Below are 17,052 nucleotides of genomic sequence, written 5' to 3'. Positions count from 1 at the left end.
TCAAACAACCAATTCTGGGCTACTCTCTCTTGTATTTTTAGAATAATTGCTGTAAACATTCTTGGGATTATTTTTTTTAAAGAACCACAACAGCCATTTATATATTTAACAATATATATTTATATATATATATATAATTTCTAGATCAGTACATTCATCAGTACTTGTTTTTCTTCACAAACAGAAGAACTCTTACAATAGTAGACTTTCTAAAATAAATACTATTAAAATAGAGCTTCAAAATAAATATTCTATACAAAGGAAAAAAAAAAACCTTCTGTGGTAACTTCTCAGGGTGTACATGTGAGGGGGTGGGAAGAGGAGATGGGGGAAATATTTCTCAGGGTGTCTGAGCGTGGGAGGGGAAGGGAATACCCAGTGCTGCTCATCAGGGTGGCAAAGCCTGGTGCCCAGGGAGCACCAAAATCTGGGATCTGCTCCCGGCACCCGCTGGGCACGGGGCTGCGGTGACGGTGTGTTTGTCTGCTGGGGCCGCTCTGCTCCTGCTGGGAATGTGGCGTGGCATTGCCAGCACCTTCAGGTCCCCCTGCTTGTGTGAGGGCAGGGGCGAACCCTGGCGTGAGCCTGCTGCGGCAACCAGCAGTGCAGGTGCCCCGCCATCCTCCTCCTCCTCCTCCAGAGCGTGGCCCCTGTGCCAGGGGCAGCTGCCCTGCCCTCCTGCCTCCGTGAGCGGGGGAGGTCGGTGCTCGTTAGCAGGGGGACCTGAGCGTGGCGGGATGGCAGAGCTGTGACATGGTGACAGCACCCCTGGTGTGGTACATCTCTGGGGTGGCAGGAGACCCAAGTACCTTCAAAGGGGATGGGGGGATGGAATTGTTGGGATGGGGAAGAGCGGGAATACCGATGTTATTGACAGGAGCTGTTCCCTCTGGCAGAGCCCTGGCTCGGGCCGAGCCCGGCCCTTGCCCAGCTCCTGACAGGGCTCAGCACCTTCCTGCCACGCCTGGGGCTGGGAGCTGCTGGAGCAGAGCTCTGGGAGCCGAGGGGAGGAGGGAAGGTCACTCTGCTACACTGACCACTGCTCTAACACGCCCACAACGCTTGACGGGCTCCAGCACGGCATCACCGCCTTACAGGGCTTAGATAATTCCAACAAACCAACAGAGAAATAGTTTACAGCTATGTACAATGAGAGGAAACCCGGCTGGGGTTGCTGGGAGTATGTACATGAGTGTAGATTGGCACAGCGGCCACCGTTCCGGCAGTGCCTTTGCTCACGAGGACCATGCAGCCAGGCCATGGGCTCTGCCAGGGTGGATTTTCAGCACAGGCTCCCCAGGATCAGCCAGGGACAGAGAGGGTCAAAAAGGCAAAGCAGCTGCGGGTGGAGGCCGTTTGGACATGTGTGGTCCCAACAGAGGAGGGCAGCGGGTAAATATCTCTCCTGCTGCCTTTTCTAGCTTGCTCGTATCTTAGGAAAATGATTTCTCTTATTAAATACAACACCTTATACATTCAACCAACAGTTCAGCTAGGTTGGGGTTGGTTTTCCTTTTATCTTTTCCCCTCCAATTTGTGCAAGATAATAAATACAGCTCTGGATCCCCACCTGCTCCCTGGTGCCCACACGGAGTTAACACGAGGCTACCCTATAGGAACCGGTGTCTGGTAACAGACATTACATCCATTTTTCTGTGATTCAGCATATACAAGCTAGCAAATGTTATAAATAGAAAAGTTCGTTGGTTTTGTTTTTTTTCCCAACTCCCCCATTTCAATAAATATCTACAATTCAACTGAGCTTAAACCCCAGGTGATCCAGCTGAGCTGAACTCTGAAACCCAAAGACACCAGAGTCCCATCAGGATGTCCCTGCCACCCCCCACCCGTGTTGCAGCCAGGCCAACGGGATTCCTGGAAATGCTACATGAGCTCTGCCTATTGCTTGTCTAATTAGAGATGACATTTCACTGTCACTGCTGTGTAAATGTTACTGAGGAAATCTCCTCTAATTAAAAACACCAAGAGAGACTAGGTCAGTTTTCTGCATGCAACAAGTACCTACCTACTCATTAGAGTGTTGCATGTTTGGACCAAGATTCTTGTTTAGCACCTTGTAGTTGTTGAGAGAGAGGGGTTGCAGCATCCTTGGGGAAGGTAGAACTAGCCCTAGGATGAGTGCGGGGACAGAGCCAATATTTGCCTGCTGAAAACCACGGCCCCATTTGTGAACTATGTTCTCCTCCTTCCCCTGGCTTTCCCTAGTGTGTGTTAACACTAAAATAAACACTAAAAGCATTCTTTACATTTAAAAAGACACTTTTGTACAGAAGATGCAAAAGTCAAACAGCAGCAGTAGGGGTGGGGGAATGTGCTGTACTTCAAGCAAATGCCATTCACCATCTCCCCCCCCCCAAGACAAAAAAAAAAAAAAAAAAAAAATTAATGAGAAAAGAAGAGCTTGTTCCAGGAGGGGAGGTACTGGATTGAGATCCCTAGAAAAATACTTCTATGTGCATCGTACACTTGGGTTTGTGTGACTTCTTACCAGAGCTTAAAGAGGTTTAGAGAAACAAACCCCACCTGTCTTCACTTCGTGGCTTGAGCTGCATCCCCTTGGCTCCGGGGCCGGGGGGATCGGGGTTGGCCACCATCCTCCTGTTCTGTTGGTGGAAAATTCATATTCCATTGAGTGAAACCTGATGCTACAGATCAACTGACAGGCAGCAGGGCCTGGTGTTGATACAACTGGCTGAACGCATCCCGCTGCCATTCCTCCTGGGAGGAGCAGCCCTGCTACCATCTTGCTTTAGAAAGCGGGTCCAAACCAGTGGGGCCGGGTGGGGTACGCCCAAAGGGCAAAAGACCCTTCAACAAATGAAATGCAGCTTCACTTCTGGTCCAAAAATCTTTGAGGGACTCAGCTTTTGAGAAACACGTACTTTGTGTGCAACCAGCCCTTGGAGTGGTGTCTAGGAGGGAAGGAGGGTGGGGGGAGTTCCCCCACCACCTTCAACAGGCTGCTGGGAGCGAGCTGGGGTTTGGAAGGAGACAGGAAACAAGCAGCCCGCCCTGAATCCGAATTCAAAGCAGCTTTTTGCAGCTGGGAATGGGGACTGGTTGTGAGGCGGTGCCTGCCAAGCGAGCAGTTAATGGTTCCTGTGGTGTGCAGGCCTGGTGAGCAGCCGCCCGTCCAAGCCGGGAGTTTTTCAGCAGCCGTACTTCACGATGTCCATGGGTTTGCAGCCTTCACTCTGCATTATTAACATTCCTCCTTCGGCCCCATCTACTTTAACTGCGACCAGTTCCAAAAACCCTGAATAACCCAAAGTGCTTCAGTTTGTGGAAACAGTTGCTCCTGCTTTCTCCGTAGGCAAGAGGCTAACGCTCTCCTCAGAACACAGGTTGTTAAAAAGAGCCAACGCCACCCCCAGCTCCGTCCTCCCAAGCTATTAAAAGGGCTTTTCTGCCCCTTTGCTCTCGGGCAGCGCCTTGCAAATGACACTGTTTGTGTTTTTGCACCTGCACCCGGGCCGGCTGACTTGGTCGTAGCATCTCTGGGACAGCTTGACGCAGCCGGTGGCCGGCAGGTAGCAGAGCAGGCAGGGCAGCACCAGGGACAGGGCGCTCATGAAGGACCAGCGGGCGCAGCAGTTGGAGTGGGAGCAGGAGCAGGGGTGGTCGGCACACGTGCCCTCGTCGTCCTCGTTGGTGCAGTGGTAGAAGACGCCCTTGACCAGGCACATGCAGGTGGAGTAGTTGACCAGGTTCTGCGCCGAGCAGAGACACTCCTGGTTGCACACCCAGCAGGACGGCAGAGTCCGGGGCAGGGCGCACTCCTTGCACTTGCACTTCCCACAGGCCTCGCACAGCAGGAAGTGCTTGTCCAGCTCCTGGGACACGGGGCCCTTCAGGTCCAGCGGTTTGCAGTTGATCACCTTGGGCTGGATGCGGACGGCGCGGGGGGACGACTGCTCCGCCACGGGCACCGGGGCCATGTGGTCCAGCAGCCTTTGGTCTGAGGAGGTGCTGCTGCTGCTGCTGATGGAGCTGGGGCGCCCGCTGAAGGAGATCCAGGGGTGGGTGACGTCCTGCTCGCAGCGCTGCGGGTGCTGGCTGCTCAGGCCCAGTTCGTGGGGGGCTCGGGGGCGTTTCTGGGGGGGCTGGGAGGCGCTGGGGTTGTCGGTGTAGTCGTTCTCCATGTGGGTGGTCTTCATCTGGTCGATGGGCAGGATGGTCAGCGGGTGCTGCAGCCGCCCGTAGGGGATCCGGCTGTCCAGCAAGGGCTGCACCATCGCAGAGTTGGGGACCACGGTGATGTTGTGAGGAATCCGGGGCTCCATTGGGAAATCAGTCTGGCTGCCGGGGGGGAGATCTGTGCTTAGGTGTCCTGGGGGAAGGGGAGGAGAAAGAAAAGGGATGGGGGGGGGAGAGAGAGAGAGAGAGCGCATTGTTATTGCAGTATCCTGCAATCCCAGCCCGAAAGGGCTCCCTACAGGGGCTGGTTGTTACGCTGAAGGTCTTGTAAGGTAAACTTGTGTCCAGGAGAGGCAGAGCACTCAGGTACAAAGTGCCCCGCTCCTCCTTTGCTGCCGTGTCCCTCTCCCTGACCTTGGCCATCTGTAACTGTTCCAGCCCTGCTGCGGTCACTGCAGGAGCCTGTAGAGCCCACTCATGTTTTTACTGAGGGAAAGCACATCTTGGGGCTACGGGTGTACGTTCACACGTGGTTTTGTCAGCAAACTTCCTGGAGTGACTTCTCTAAACTTTGGAGGTTTTCCCCTTTCGACCCCGATCCCTAAAAAACCCGATGCAGGACTGTGGCTAGTGGAAGCATTGGCCTGGTACAAAGGCGCTCCTGAGCGTGGGGCTGAGCACCTGTCCTTGCTGACCAAGGATCTGCCTGCGGGAGGATGGCTTGATTTTGGTGAGGAAGTGTCCCCCGTCCATCAGGAGCCGCTGGCTCCAAAGGCTCCTTTATCCCTCCCACGGGAGGTGGAAGTGCTTGCTCAGCACCTCGTCCGGCGGCAAAGCAGGGTGGGAGCCAAGGGTGCAGCTCCCAGGAGAGCACCCGCAGGGCTCAGGCTGCATCCATCACCTCACACAGGTAATGAGGCACTCGTGCAGCCCACTAAGTGCACTAATATTTAGCTGAAGTGCTGTTTACCAGCCGCTCTGGCTGAGCCGTCATTGCCGCAGTTTCTAATTTCATTGGAAGAGTGCAATTTATCCTGGAGTCAATCCAAAGATTCAGCAGTGGCGTAGGACAAGAAACCACAGGAAGTAACTAAACTTAAATCAAAGAACGGAAACGACTCGGTTCAAATTTAGAAAGTGCACATTGTTTTCTAGTAGATGTGCCATTTCCTCGCGGGGTGACCTTTATTCATAAATAATATAATGCTGGAGATCAGTTGAAAGAAGGGGTGAGTAAAGCTTCGGTAGCAGGAGGGGAAAAGCTGCTGGGATCGAGAAAAAGGAAGTAGTGAACGGCTTAAGGCATTGCCAGTTGTTTATGTTCAACAAACAAATTAACCTTCTCCAACAGCCTGAAAGGTTCGGACTTGGCAGCGCTGGTTTAACAGCTGGGCTCGATGATCCTAAAGGTCTTTCCCAACCCAAATTATTCTGTGATTCTGTGGCTTTAATATCACAGCAGTGGGAAACAGGAAAAAACTGCATCCAAATAACGCATAAGTGTGTGTAAACGTGTGTGCACTTCTGCAAGAGCCCATCTCCCCTAAAATCAACACGACGCCTCAAAAATCGGAGCAAGAGCTGATTCCGCATTCTTGGAAGAAGAAAGGGAAGCCCATTTTGACCCCCCATGACAAATGCCACCGGAGCCCACTCTTATGTTTGGAACTCGTTGCTTGGCTGGATCACTTGGCATTGGGGGTTGGAAAGGTGCCAGTTCTCCCGGGATCAGTAGGAGGGCGGGCGGGCTGAGGCCGGAGCGGCAGCACGTGGGCAGGACAGCACATGCCCCCTTTGTCCCCTGCACCACACCAGCAGGAAGAAATGCTCTCTTAGCAGTAATGATGATTATTGTCATGCAGCCCTTATGCTGCTTCTCTTCCCCAGTTAAAATTCTCGGCTGGGTCATTGCCATTCATTTGGATTTGTTTTTTTTTTTTTTTTCTTTTTATTTCATTATTCATAGCTCATTGACATCCTGACTGGAGGAACAAGAGAGTTTATAAAGCATCTCTTCCCAGTTACTGTGTGTAAAGAAACAAAGAGAAGCAATGACTCTGACAACTATGGGGCGTGCAGAGGGAAAAGAACTTGATTTTCTTTTGTGCATCAGAATCCAGTGTCATGATATAAAAAGTATTTGCTGCAAGTCAGAGTTTAGCAAAATCATCAGTTCTGTATCGGCTGCGTGTTACATTTGCAGGGAGACTTTGATTCCACAGGGCTTTTTTGGGTTTGTTTGTTTTGTTTTTTTTTTAAGGAGAGAGATGCAGCTGTTTTGGTTGCCAAGAGTAAGTGCAGCAGAGCTGATCTTAGATGGAAGGTAGCTGGAGGAAATGGTGGCCGTGCTGCAGGAGCTCTCTGCTCCTCCTCAGCCCTGCCAGCACTGCCTTCGTGGCCTCCCCAGGGCTCTCTGCTCACTCCCACTTGTTACCAACTGCTCCATTCACCAGATTCCCGCTGGATCCATGGAGAACCATCTATTTTAAGGTGCCCTGTGGAGCAGAGCCGCTCAGGCCAGGCAGTGAGCTGGTGCTGCCTGTCCCCAGCACGCCACCTCTGCCCCAGGGTGGCACGTGGAGGGTGTTCTGCATCCCTGGTGGCACCCTGGAAATGGCACTCAGGCTTTAGATTGACTCTGCAGTGGCTCAGTCTGCCGTGGTGCAGGGCCAGCGATGCCATCACACAGAAATGGTGTCACCAGATTAATTTGGGGAAGGATTAGAGCTCCTCAAACACCCCCGCGCTCAGACGGGGCCTGGTGCAGGCAGATGTTAAAGACGGCTTATCTGGGATAATGCTAATCAAGATTTCAGTTAATTACCACAGAAAGGAGAGGGACCCTGGACTAAACACAACACGCCAGGAGAATTAATGATAGAAGTTTTTCTTCCTCTTTTTTTGCTGTAATACAGTTCCAAATTGTCTTTTTAATAGACAAACTAGTTCTGGAGGACAAGGGGAAGGAAAGCCTGACATGGTGAACTCAAAGACCCTGCAGATATCTGGGCACAGGATCTACTTGGATAAAACCTGTGGAGGGAAAACAGCCAAACACGACCCAGCTGTCCCAGTTCCCAGCCCCCTGCTCTGGACACAATGTCTCTCTGGTCAAGATCACCTTTAAACCACCACAGATGTGCGCCCTGGCAGGTTTTGGTCCTTGGACAGGTGGTCCTTCCCTTTCTGCCCTGCCCTCTCTCTCCTGAGCAGAGGGTTTCCAGAGTTAACTGCTCTCCCCTTTCACGCCAGTCTGAACAGACAAATGTTTCTGATATTTATGGAATTTTCCAAGGACCGTGACTACATTGCTGCTGCTGCTGGCCTTGTCACCAGCAGTTCCAGCGGTGCAGCGAGATGGCTGGTGACAGATCCAGGTCAAACACCTCCAGTGCTGAGCTCAGAGTGAGCTGGGCGCTGCTCATCCTGCCAGGATGCTCTTCTCCCCCGGGATCTGCCCAGATGACAGCCACGGCAGGATTTCGTGGTGTTGCAGTGTTTGGCTGGGTGCTGTGAGCACCCTTCCCTTCGCTGTCTGTGCTCCGTGTCTGTGTCCCGGGGCAGGGGAGGTTTCAGGGCACGGCCCTGGGCAGCTGTGCAGGCACACAGTGCTCCTCCTGTCCTGGCAAAGAGGAATCCAGCCAGGTCCTCAGGTTAAGGATTTGTGCTGGGGCAGAAGGAAGTCAAAGGCAGAGTGCTCCTGTGGAGTGTCACAGGCTGAGGTGTGCCTGCCCGGGTACCTGATGGGCCCTTGTGACTCCCCGGCGTGATCCTCCATGGCGTCACAACTTCACCTTGTCTGGTTGATGTGTCCCCAGAGGCAGGGCAGCGTTTCCTTCACCTCCCCTCCAACACCCACCACACACGTGGGGTGTTTGCTCACAAGGAGAACGTTGCCTTCAGCAGCAACACCGGTATCTTATAAACTGGATTTATAGAGCTTAGGCCAGCCAGATCCCAAATCAAAATCAATGTTTGGGGTAACCTGGCAGACCTTTAGGCCTTGAAAGAGGACAAGAGCTGAGGGGTGGAACCTTAGGGCTCTTTGTTGTCCACTGCGCCAATCCTGACTGTCAGTTGTATTTCAGTTGAGGGGAAAAAAACACCATAGAGCACGCAAAATGAATTCATTTTTGATCACAGGTAATTACAGATGTATTACAGCATTAACACAGGCACAAATTCACTGGCTGCAACTGTACAGGTAATTTTCTTAAAGTAGACAACAGGAAGAAAAAACCGTGGCTATGTTTTTACAGAGGGAATTTTTCATTCTTTAGAGGCAAACAATGAAGTTCTTTCCAAGGCAGCAAACTCCCATGTAGAGAAAAATTTCTCTTCCCCCATGACTATAGAGTCACTCACCACATACAATTTTCAAGTCAAAATATACTTCCTTCCAAGGGAGTAAAATTGGACTCAGAAGTCAAGTTCATACACGTGTTGCAGTGTTTGTTCCATCTCTTCATCGAGATATGGCCAATTTAAAATTACTGTTGTACTGGGTAATTGCAAGTCCTAAAGTTGTAGGAAACCAACTGTTATTGTAAAGTGTTTTGGCATTGTTTCAGACTCAGAAGTTTTGTAGGATTTTGAAATGAGATGAAATTAAAACAAAAGGCATTTTATGTTTTAATAGGATTTTGGATTTGCCTGCGTCGTTTTAGAGAAAGCTACATCCTTGTAGGCAATTCCATGAGAAAGTCACGTAAACCCTCAGGAAAACTCATTAATGTCTTCAGAACGAGTTTGGAAATAATAAGGTTCTAATATCTTTATTTTCAGAGAGGAGTTGGACAACAAATCTTCCAGTAACTGAAAGCCAAAATGGATCTGGACTTAAAAATCCAGTGAGCGCAGAGATATATAATGTTCATAACTACCTGAGTCACCCATTGGTTAATAATTTTAATGAGCTCTTTCTCACATGTTTAACAATGTTCTAGATGTTTGTGGTAATAAAAAGAATAATGAGAATAAGAGACTTAAGTCTAGAGGAGAGCCCCATGTGGAAGCAGTCCTGGAGAACCTGGGACTGCCACATCCCCAGTGCAGTCAGCAGGAAAATGGGAAAAGCTCCCAGGAGCTCCTCCTCTGCAGCCAGCGTCAGGTACAAGGTCCCAGCCCTTTCTGGACGCCAGATGCTGCCATGGAAATGTCTAAAGGGAATCTCAAATGTCACGGAAAACCAAAAAGGCCCAAATGTGCTGCTTGGGGTGTGTTTGCTGAGAGAAGCCCCCGGGTGGGCCGGGAAGGGACGCAGCCACCAAACCCCTTCTGTCCTTTGTCAGCTGCCTGCACCAGATCAGGGGCCACTTATCTCTCTCTAATTAATTACACCTTAATTACACCTCATGAGCAGCCTGTCCCTTCTGTTGTGTCTGACAGCACCAGTGGCAGGAAGAGCTGTTTGCCTCAGCAAGCCAAGATTTCTCCTGGGGTCGCTGGCACTGGATTGTCCCCTCCATGTGGTGTGACAGCACTGGTGGCTCCTTTCTGGAGCCTGGACTGTGCCCCGTAACATCAGGGAGCTGCTGGACCTGCCACTGGTGCTGTGCTGCCCTTTCCCAGGGGCTGGTGGCTACCTCCAGGACCATTATTTATATTATATATTTTATAAATTAAAATGGTTATAATGGTGCTGGGGGCATGGAGAGCACTGGTGCACAAGGAGCCACCTTCTTATGACAGAATTGTTAAGGTTGGAAAAGACCTTTAGGGTCGTCAAGTCCAACTGGAAACAGAATAAAGCAAATTTGATGCTTCAACGTGAATTCTCAATCACAGGTTTGCAAGAATTTTCCAACTCTTGGAGCATCACCAGCTTTTGCGATGAAGGGATGGAGAAATTGGCATGGATTGATGGGAGGCTGAGCCCTGCGCTGGGATGGGGTGAGAGCTGAGCTGCTCGTTTGGGGCTCTGCTTTGGGTCAGACCAGACAAATCTGAATCTTGGCACCTGCAGAGGGATCTCACCTTCTCTTGGTTACTGGTACTAGACCCGGATTAGATTAAATTTCAGGAAGGAATTGTTCCCTGGCAGGGTGGGCAGGCTCTGGCACAGGGTGCCCAGAGAAGCTGTGGCTGCCCCTGGATCCCTGGCAGTGCCCAAGGCCAGGCTGGACACTGGGGCTTGGAGCAGCCTGGGACAGTGGGAGGTGTCCCTGCCCACGGCAGGGGTGGGAATGGGATGGGCTCTAAGCTCCCTTCCTTCCCAAACCATTCCATGCCTCCATTATCAATGCCAAAGTTGAATTAGTCTCTGCGAGAGTTGTGACAGTCACTCGTTATCACTGACACAGAGGCAGTAATAGTTGCAGTAAATGCACTGCAGAAATCTGTTTATTTTCTTGCCTGTATGGGACTCAGGGATTTCTGAAAATACAGTGCAAGAGGAAGAAAACAAGAAAAGCACAGAATATTCGGTATTAATACAGGAAATGACCGTAATTGAAAGCAATACACTTGGAAGCAGCATCACGCCAGGGGTGGGCAGATCCGTTCCAAGGCCTGTGCAAGGCACCACAGCTCAGAATCGATGGTAACCAGTGCCGGATCTGATCTGTCACCAGCAGTCTGTCTCCTCTGGTGGCTGGGTTCAAAAGCTCCTCTAAAAGTGTTGGGCAGGGCTGCACCTGAGCATTGGGCAGGACGGGGTGCTGAGGGACAGGGCGGGATGCTCAGGGGACAGGGCTCGCTCCCACCCAAGTGATCAATAAAGGATTTGCTCCCCAAGGCCCAGCAGAGGAGGAGCTGGAGGCAAGGGAACAAATTCTGCCCCTGCCTTTGTTCGGGATTAAGGACATCCTCTTGTCCAGGCCTGCCAGCGGTGACGAGGGACACGCTGCTCCTGGTGCAAGCCAAAGGGTTCAATTAAAGCTTTTAATGAGGAAGACTCCACTCAGAGGTAGTTAAAGGAGACCTTGCAGCAAGCACATGTTTTTAACGTGGGAATAAGAATAATTCATAAGGTTGGAGTTCATTAAGACCGAGTTCAGCTGTCTGGATTTTGAGTTGAGCTGCAAATGCTCCAAAAAGAAAAAAAAATGCTTTTTCCCCCCTCAAGTGTGTATTAGTATTAACAAAATATTGACATTCCTTCTTTTTGTTCCCCTCCTTAGCAGCCTTATCTAGCTAAGGCCAGCTAGAACCTTCTCTACAAGTAATAAGGCAGGAAAAAAAAATTAGAAAGCTTATTAGGGAAACCTGCCATTTTTAAAACGAGACACTAAATTCTTGCCAGAGCGTGGAAATTCAGGAGCTGGGAAATGAGACCCGTAGACTTCCAAGAAGCTGTCTCTGTCCAGCTAAAGTCTGTTCCTATGGTGCGAGTGAATAAAGCACATTTTGGCCCACTAGCATTCAGATCTCTGGGGACTTGAATTTCTCAGTCAAAGCCTTTTACTGGACAAAAACATTTATTTTAAGGACAGAAAACGAAGCTTGGATATGATCTATTATGCTAATGGTGCTAAATGATAACCTTATGAGAAGGATTGTAGGTTTTCTTGAGGAAGTACACTGTATTTCAATGAAAAAGGATAAAAAAACAACACCCGTGCCACTGTTTGCCTATAAAAACAGTTTCTACTACTGGGCTGAAGCTGGAAAGTTGTGGAGAAATGCGATGAATGAATTTTTTTTTCCTTCACATTTAATTTTTTGAAAACTGTCAGAACTGGTTATTAATTATTGCTGTAGTGTCGTAAGGGGATGTGGATTTTATTTCACCAAAGTCTGAGAACAGAATTTTTTTTTTTTGGGGGGGGGGGGTGGGGGGTAGGAATTGCTTTTTGAGATGTTGCATTTCCCAGTACGATCTGGGAATTAGTCATGATTCCAGGAAACAGCTTTTGTTTTGCTGTTTCAGGAGGAGAACAAATAATTTCTCCCCTGCACATACCTCATGGAGAATTTCAAAAGGGCTGCAGCATTCAGAAATGGTCCTTTTAATTTTATAATCCCAACATAGAGTCCCTTGCTGGAAGGGAAAACACAGTAGCCCATGGAAAAGGGCACATTTATCAACGAGACATCCCCAGTGGGGTTCCAATAACTGAGAACAACCCCTCCTCCTGCTATCATTCATTTTTATATGGACAAGGGGGAAGCCAGTCATCAGGATCATTGTGATTCCGTGCACAAATTGGAGCTTTATTCTTTAACCCAAAATAAAGGCAGAGAGGGGAAGCTTTAATATTGGGAAAGCTGCGTTTCTCTTCACCTAATTAAACAGCAATTTCTGGCCATACTGTCCCCTCGGCATGGTATGGAGGAAAGGCAGCAGCTGGAGAAGTTTTAAAGAATCTAGAACGTGCCTTTTCCACTCTGGATAACGCAGGGATGCTTTTCCTTTTTCTCTTTCATTCTCTCCTTCACCCTTTAAAGAAAAACTTGGAGCTATAAAAGATTTTAAATGAAGAAATGAGACCCTTGGTGACTGGAGGTAAAAGAGGGAAGCTTTTCCCCCGTGCTGTTCCTTTGCACTGCCATTTCCAAGGTCTGCATTCCCAGTCCTGCTTTCCTCTAAGACCTTTGTGCCTTTTATATGCCCCTTTCTGCTTTTTCCATTCCCCTCCTGATAATGAATTTTCAGAACATGTCGTCTCTAGGCTTGTCTTTCTCCTGTGACGCCAGGACTGGTACCAGAAAATAAAATCCTGGCTTATCTTTGCTACGCAGTTGGTAGAAAGGAGCAGCCAGCACAGGTTTGGGTTTTTTTTTTTTTTTTTTTCCCCTCCATATATAAAATATTTCATATATTAGATGAAGTTATTCCAGGTACACATTTTTATTACTCATCTAGCCTTTAAAACACAGCATCCATCCAGATTTAAAACAAGTGTACAGCAAGACAGGGAGGAACAGTGATGGAATAAGGCATTGAGGCCAAAAAAATGAAAAAAAAGACTTGTATGAAATAAAATGCTGAAGAGCAAAGGTCATGCAGGAGAGGTCTGACACACGAGTGGCTGATTTCTGAAGTGTCCTATTATGGAGACAGCTAAAAACTACTTGACACTCACAAGACAGGGGTTTGGAAAAGAGAGGAAATGCGGAAAATCCATTCCAAACCAAGAAAGATCCAATTCTGACTTGTCAGCCCAGGTGACCGTGTATTTATGCTCCTTTTCGGGGAAGGAAGAAGGGATGAAGGAGAAGACATCCCATCAGCAGGGAAAAAAAGCCGCTTATTCTGCTGTAAAAGCCTGCAAACAAACCCGACCCAAGTGTGCAGAAACCTGCCTGCCATATATGTACAGCAAATGCAGATGTTGATGGGAGAAGGCAGAAAAGAGGTATAAATCAGAGACGCAGGGACACAAATGGAAATTCTGCGAGAAACAGGATATTTCCCCAGAATGCCAAGTCTCCTTTAGGCTGGGGAGCACCAGGCAGCTCTCCACTGCACATAATTATAGCTAATCACTGTTAGAAAAGTCATAGCCAGAAATACGCTCACGACCACTGATCTGTAAGGAGCAGCCGAGCACATCTAGAACGAGCGCAGGATTCTCCCTCGGGGGAGAGCAGCCTTGGCTTTTTTTCCTTTTTCTTTTTCTTTTTTTTTCCCCCCTTACTTAAAACATTTTAACAACCGCTCGCAAAAGCACCGATCTCGTACTTACTTTAAATAATTCAGCTAAGAGCATCTCTCCGCGGGCGAGTTAATCCCCGAGGCGCGGCGGAGGCGGGGGCCGGAGCGGGCTGGGGCTGGGGCTGCGGGCAGGGACCTGCGAGCGCGGCGCTGTCAGCGGCGCCGCACCGCCCGCCCGCCCGCCTGCCTGGGAAAATGGCTATTTTATGAATGGGAGGGCAGCGGCCGCCGCTGCGCACGCGCGGCCGCCCGGCTCCTATGAATGGGTGGGCACCGCGGCGGCAGCGCGCATGCTCCGCTGCCTTTTATGAATGGGGGCTGGAGGGGAGCGCGGATGCGGCTCCCGAGGTTGGGTGGGTTTTTTTTTTCCTTCTCTCTTTTTTTTTTTTTTTTTTCTTTATGAATGAAGGGCAGCGGCAGCTGCGCATGCACCGCGCCCCCCGCCCGGGGCTGGAGGTAACGGCGGGGGTGGGGGGCACCGCGCTCCCGACTGCTGGAGGGGCACGGCCGAGCCCCCCGCCCTGCGGGCCCCATCGCGGGGAGCAGCCGGGAGGGTGTCCCCGGCCCCCCGGGCATCCCCAGCCGCTCCCCGGGCATCCCCGGACGGCCGCATCCCGCCGGGAGCGGGGCGAGGGGCGGCAGCGCGGGCAGCGCTCCTCGCTGGCAACCGGGGTGGGGGGACAGGGGCACGTTCTGCTGGAGGTTCTGGCCATCCCCGGTTTTGGGGTGTGCGACCACGAGTGAAACGATGGGAATGGTTCTCCTTTAGCGCTCGGCTCGGTTTCCCGGTGCTCGTTCCTTTCACCGCAGCATCGTCACACACCCGTGTCCGTCCCCTGTGCCTGGCGGCTTGTGGCAGTATCTGGGTGAAAAAGCGAGTACAACCCCCGCCCCTGCGCGCTGTGTGTGCAACCTGTGGCTTTATCCCACGGCTCTCCTCTCCTGAGGAGGAGAGGAGGTGGGATGGAGCTGCGCAGGTTCCCCGCACCCACCGAGCGCCAACAGCCGCTCCCGTTTCATGGACGTGAGGCCATTGATGCGCTGCTCTCAGCCCCGCCGTTCTCCTCCCCCTGTTCAGCTTTTTGGGGAACCTCTCCCAGCGCTCCACAGACCGCGCTTCCCTTAGCGAAGCGCTGCTGCTCTCCCGCTCCGTGCCGGGCTTCCCTGAGCGCCCTGCCCGAAGCTCTCAGTGTCCTTCCGTGCTCCAGTTCCGCTCGGCAAAGGCACAATCTCCGCTCCCAGCTGGCGCGGAAGCGGCTGCAGGTGGGGCCCGGGGCCGTGCGGTCCCCCGGGAGCCTCCCAGACAGGTTGCTTTCCTGAAAACGCATTAATGATGTATTTTAATATCTGTGAGGAGTCATCTGCGGAGTACAAACCAAGGGCCTGCTCACTTCCTGCCGTATTTATGGCGTGTACGTTTCAAAGCTTGCACTACACTGTAAAAAAAAAACCCTACACAACCCGTTGTTTATTTATTTAGCGCTAATACAAACAATGTATGTTACCGCAGATACAAAGGAAGGGAGATTTCTTTCTCTGGGAAGGATTTCTTTCTGTGGCTGATCATTTTCTTAGGTGTGTTTGTCTCTGAGGGCAGAGACGTTTCCGAGTGGGAGCCGTGTTATGGGTCATGGGCAAAGGCAATTTAACAAGGGAAGGACAGAAGATGGAGACTCCCTAAGGAACACCTCTTCCAGAAGGTTGCATAAAATCTTACTGGCCTTCAAATCTATCAGATGTGGTGCTTTTGGAAGCTTTATCAGATTTCTGTCAGATCAGGGTGCTTTTGAAAATAAATAGAAGGTGATTGGTTAAAGTGTTGCTTTGTTACTGGTCGCGTTCTTTGCAGTGAAAAACTGCTGGAAGGACAGGCGGGCCGAGGAATTCGTTGTCTATGATTTTGGAAATTGGCAAATAAAGACATAATGGCAGAAAATGCTGTTTCAAAAAAGCCTGTATAGAAGAAATAAATGAAAAAAAAATATCATCGTGCTGTATTTAGTGCTGGAAACCAGCCCAAAGCTGAGAGCCTCAAATTCCTGAGCACAAAAAAAAAAAAAAAAAAAAAAAAAAAAAAAAAAAAAAAAATCTCTGATCCCATCATTTTACAACGGTGGCACAGGATAAATTCTGCAGCTTGATTTGAGTGCTGCCAGTGTTCTGTAACGTTGCAGCAGTGGGAGAGTCAAGCGCCTCTGAATTCAAGGCTTTTATCTCTGAATGCCGAGTTCTGTGTTCCAGGGCCACGGGCACAATACCCGGGGGAAGTCCTTTGTTGCAGTGCACTGAGCATCTCCCTACGGCTCTGTGCTGTAATCCCACAGCAGCCCCAGGCACAGCCCTGCCGGCCCCCGCCCTCCTGAAAGCCCCCGGCGATAAAACTGAAGGGAGGAAACAAAAATTATTATCCACGTGTGAAGGAGTGAGGAGGAAATGGGCTCTGGCTGTGTGGTTCTAGGGAGGGAGAACTGGGAATATTGCTGGTATGGCTGTGGATTGATGGAACCTTTTCGAGCGGAGAGTTATGAGATTGTAAATCTTGGAGCTAATTCACCTCTTCCTTAAGACGTATCGAAAACATTATTTGACTAATTCTTCCCTGTGGACAAAGGTGTTCCTTGCTAGATCTTAGCCAGGTTGCTGTGCTCAGGCACGCAAGGCTTTGGGTTTGGAATTGTGTGTGCATTTGGAATTGTGTGTGGATTCCTCCAAGCTGCCCTTCCCGTTCGTACCAGTGGGCTCTGCTCTGGCTCTGGGTCAGGATCCAGAAGCTGAGCTGGGGGTCACGGAGGCAGAAGCCCAGGGTGAGGGTGGTGGCTGCTCTGCACTCTGGAGGTTCCCGGCTCCTCTGGAGTCCCTCTGCACACAGTGGGAGCTGGAGATGCCTGTGCTGGGATGAGCAGGGGAGGGATAGTGTCTCCCCACCTCTGCTGGTGCTCTGTCTGCTTCCCAAACCTCCTCGAGCTGCTGTGAAAAGCAGGTTGTGCCTGTTGGGGGGAGACTCCTTTGTCGGGAGGGCTCTGGGGCTGCTGCAGTGCCGGGGAGGAGCACTGTGTTATCATTGTGGGATTCTGGAAGCTGAGGCTTTAAGGGAAATACCACTTATCCCAGGACGTGTAATAAGTTTATACATGTTGGCAGTGCTGCTGATACTGAACTCTGCACTCCTTCCTCACGCAGGAAATTAATTGCTCGCTCATTTCATGCCCATTTAAACCCCAAAATAGCTGCAGATTTTTGATGGTGGTTTCTTCTCTGGGATGAACTGTGGTGCTGCCACACTTGCTTTGCCCCCA

General features: G+C 50.5%; 1 protein-coding gene across 1 annotated transcript; it reads right to left on the bottom strand.

Moving 5' to 3' along the window:
• Positions 1-2,387: 2,387 nt before the first annotated feature.
• On the bottom strand, positions 2,388-13,933 carry SPRY4 (sprouty RTK signaling antagonist 4). The gene is made up of 2 exons (XM_066197307.1): positions 13,788-13,933; positions 2,388-4,351 (listed from the first exon to the last, which is right to left on the bottom strand). Exon 2 carries the CDS (start codon positions 4,302-4,304, stop codon positions 3,414-3,416), a length of 891 nt encoding a protein of 296 aa, XP_066053404.1. The 5' UTR covers positions 4,305-4,351; positions 13,788-13,933; the 3' UTR covers positions 2,388-3,413.
• Positions 13,934-17,052: the final 3,119 nt, after the last annotated feature.

Source organism: Chamaea fasciata, unplaced genomic scaffold (assembly GCF_029207755.1).
Source record: "Chamaea fasciata isolate MVZ Bird 193981 ecotype frontalis unplaced genomic scaffold, bChaFas1.0.hap1 SCAF_15, whole genome shotgun sequence".
NCBI lineage: Eukaryota > Metazoa > Chordata > Aves > Passeriformes > Sylviidae > Chamaea > Chamaea fasciata.
Note: the sequence above shows the minus strand (reverse complement) of the source record. Positions and strands in the feature narration are given on the sequence as shown.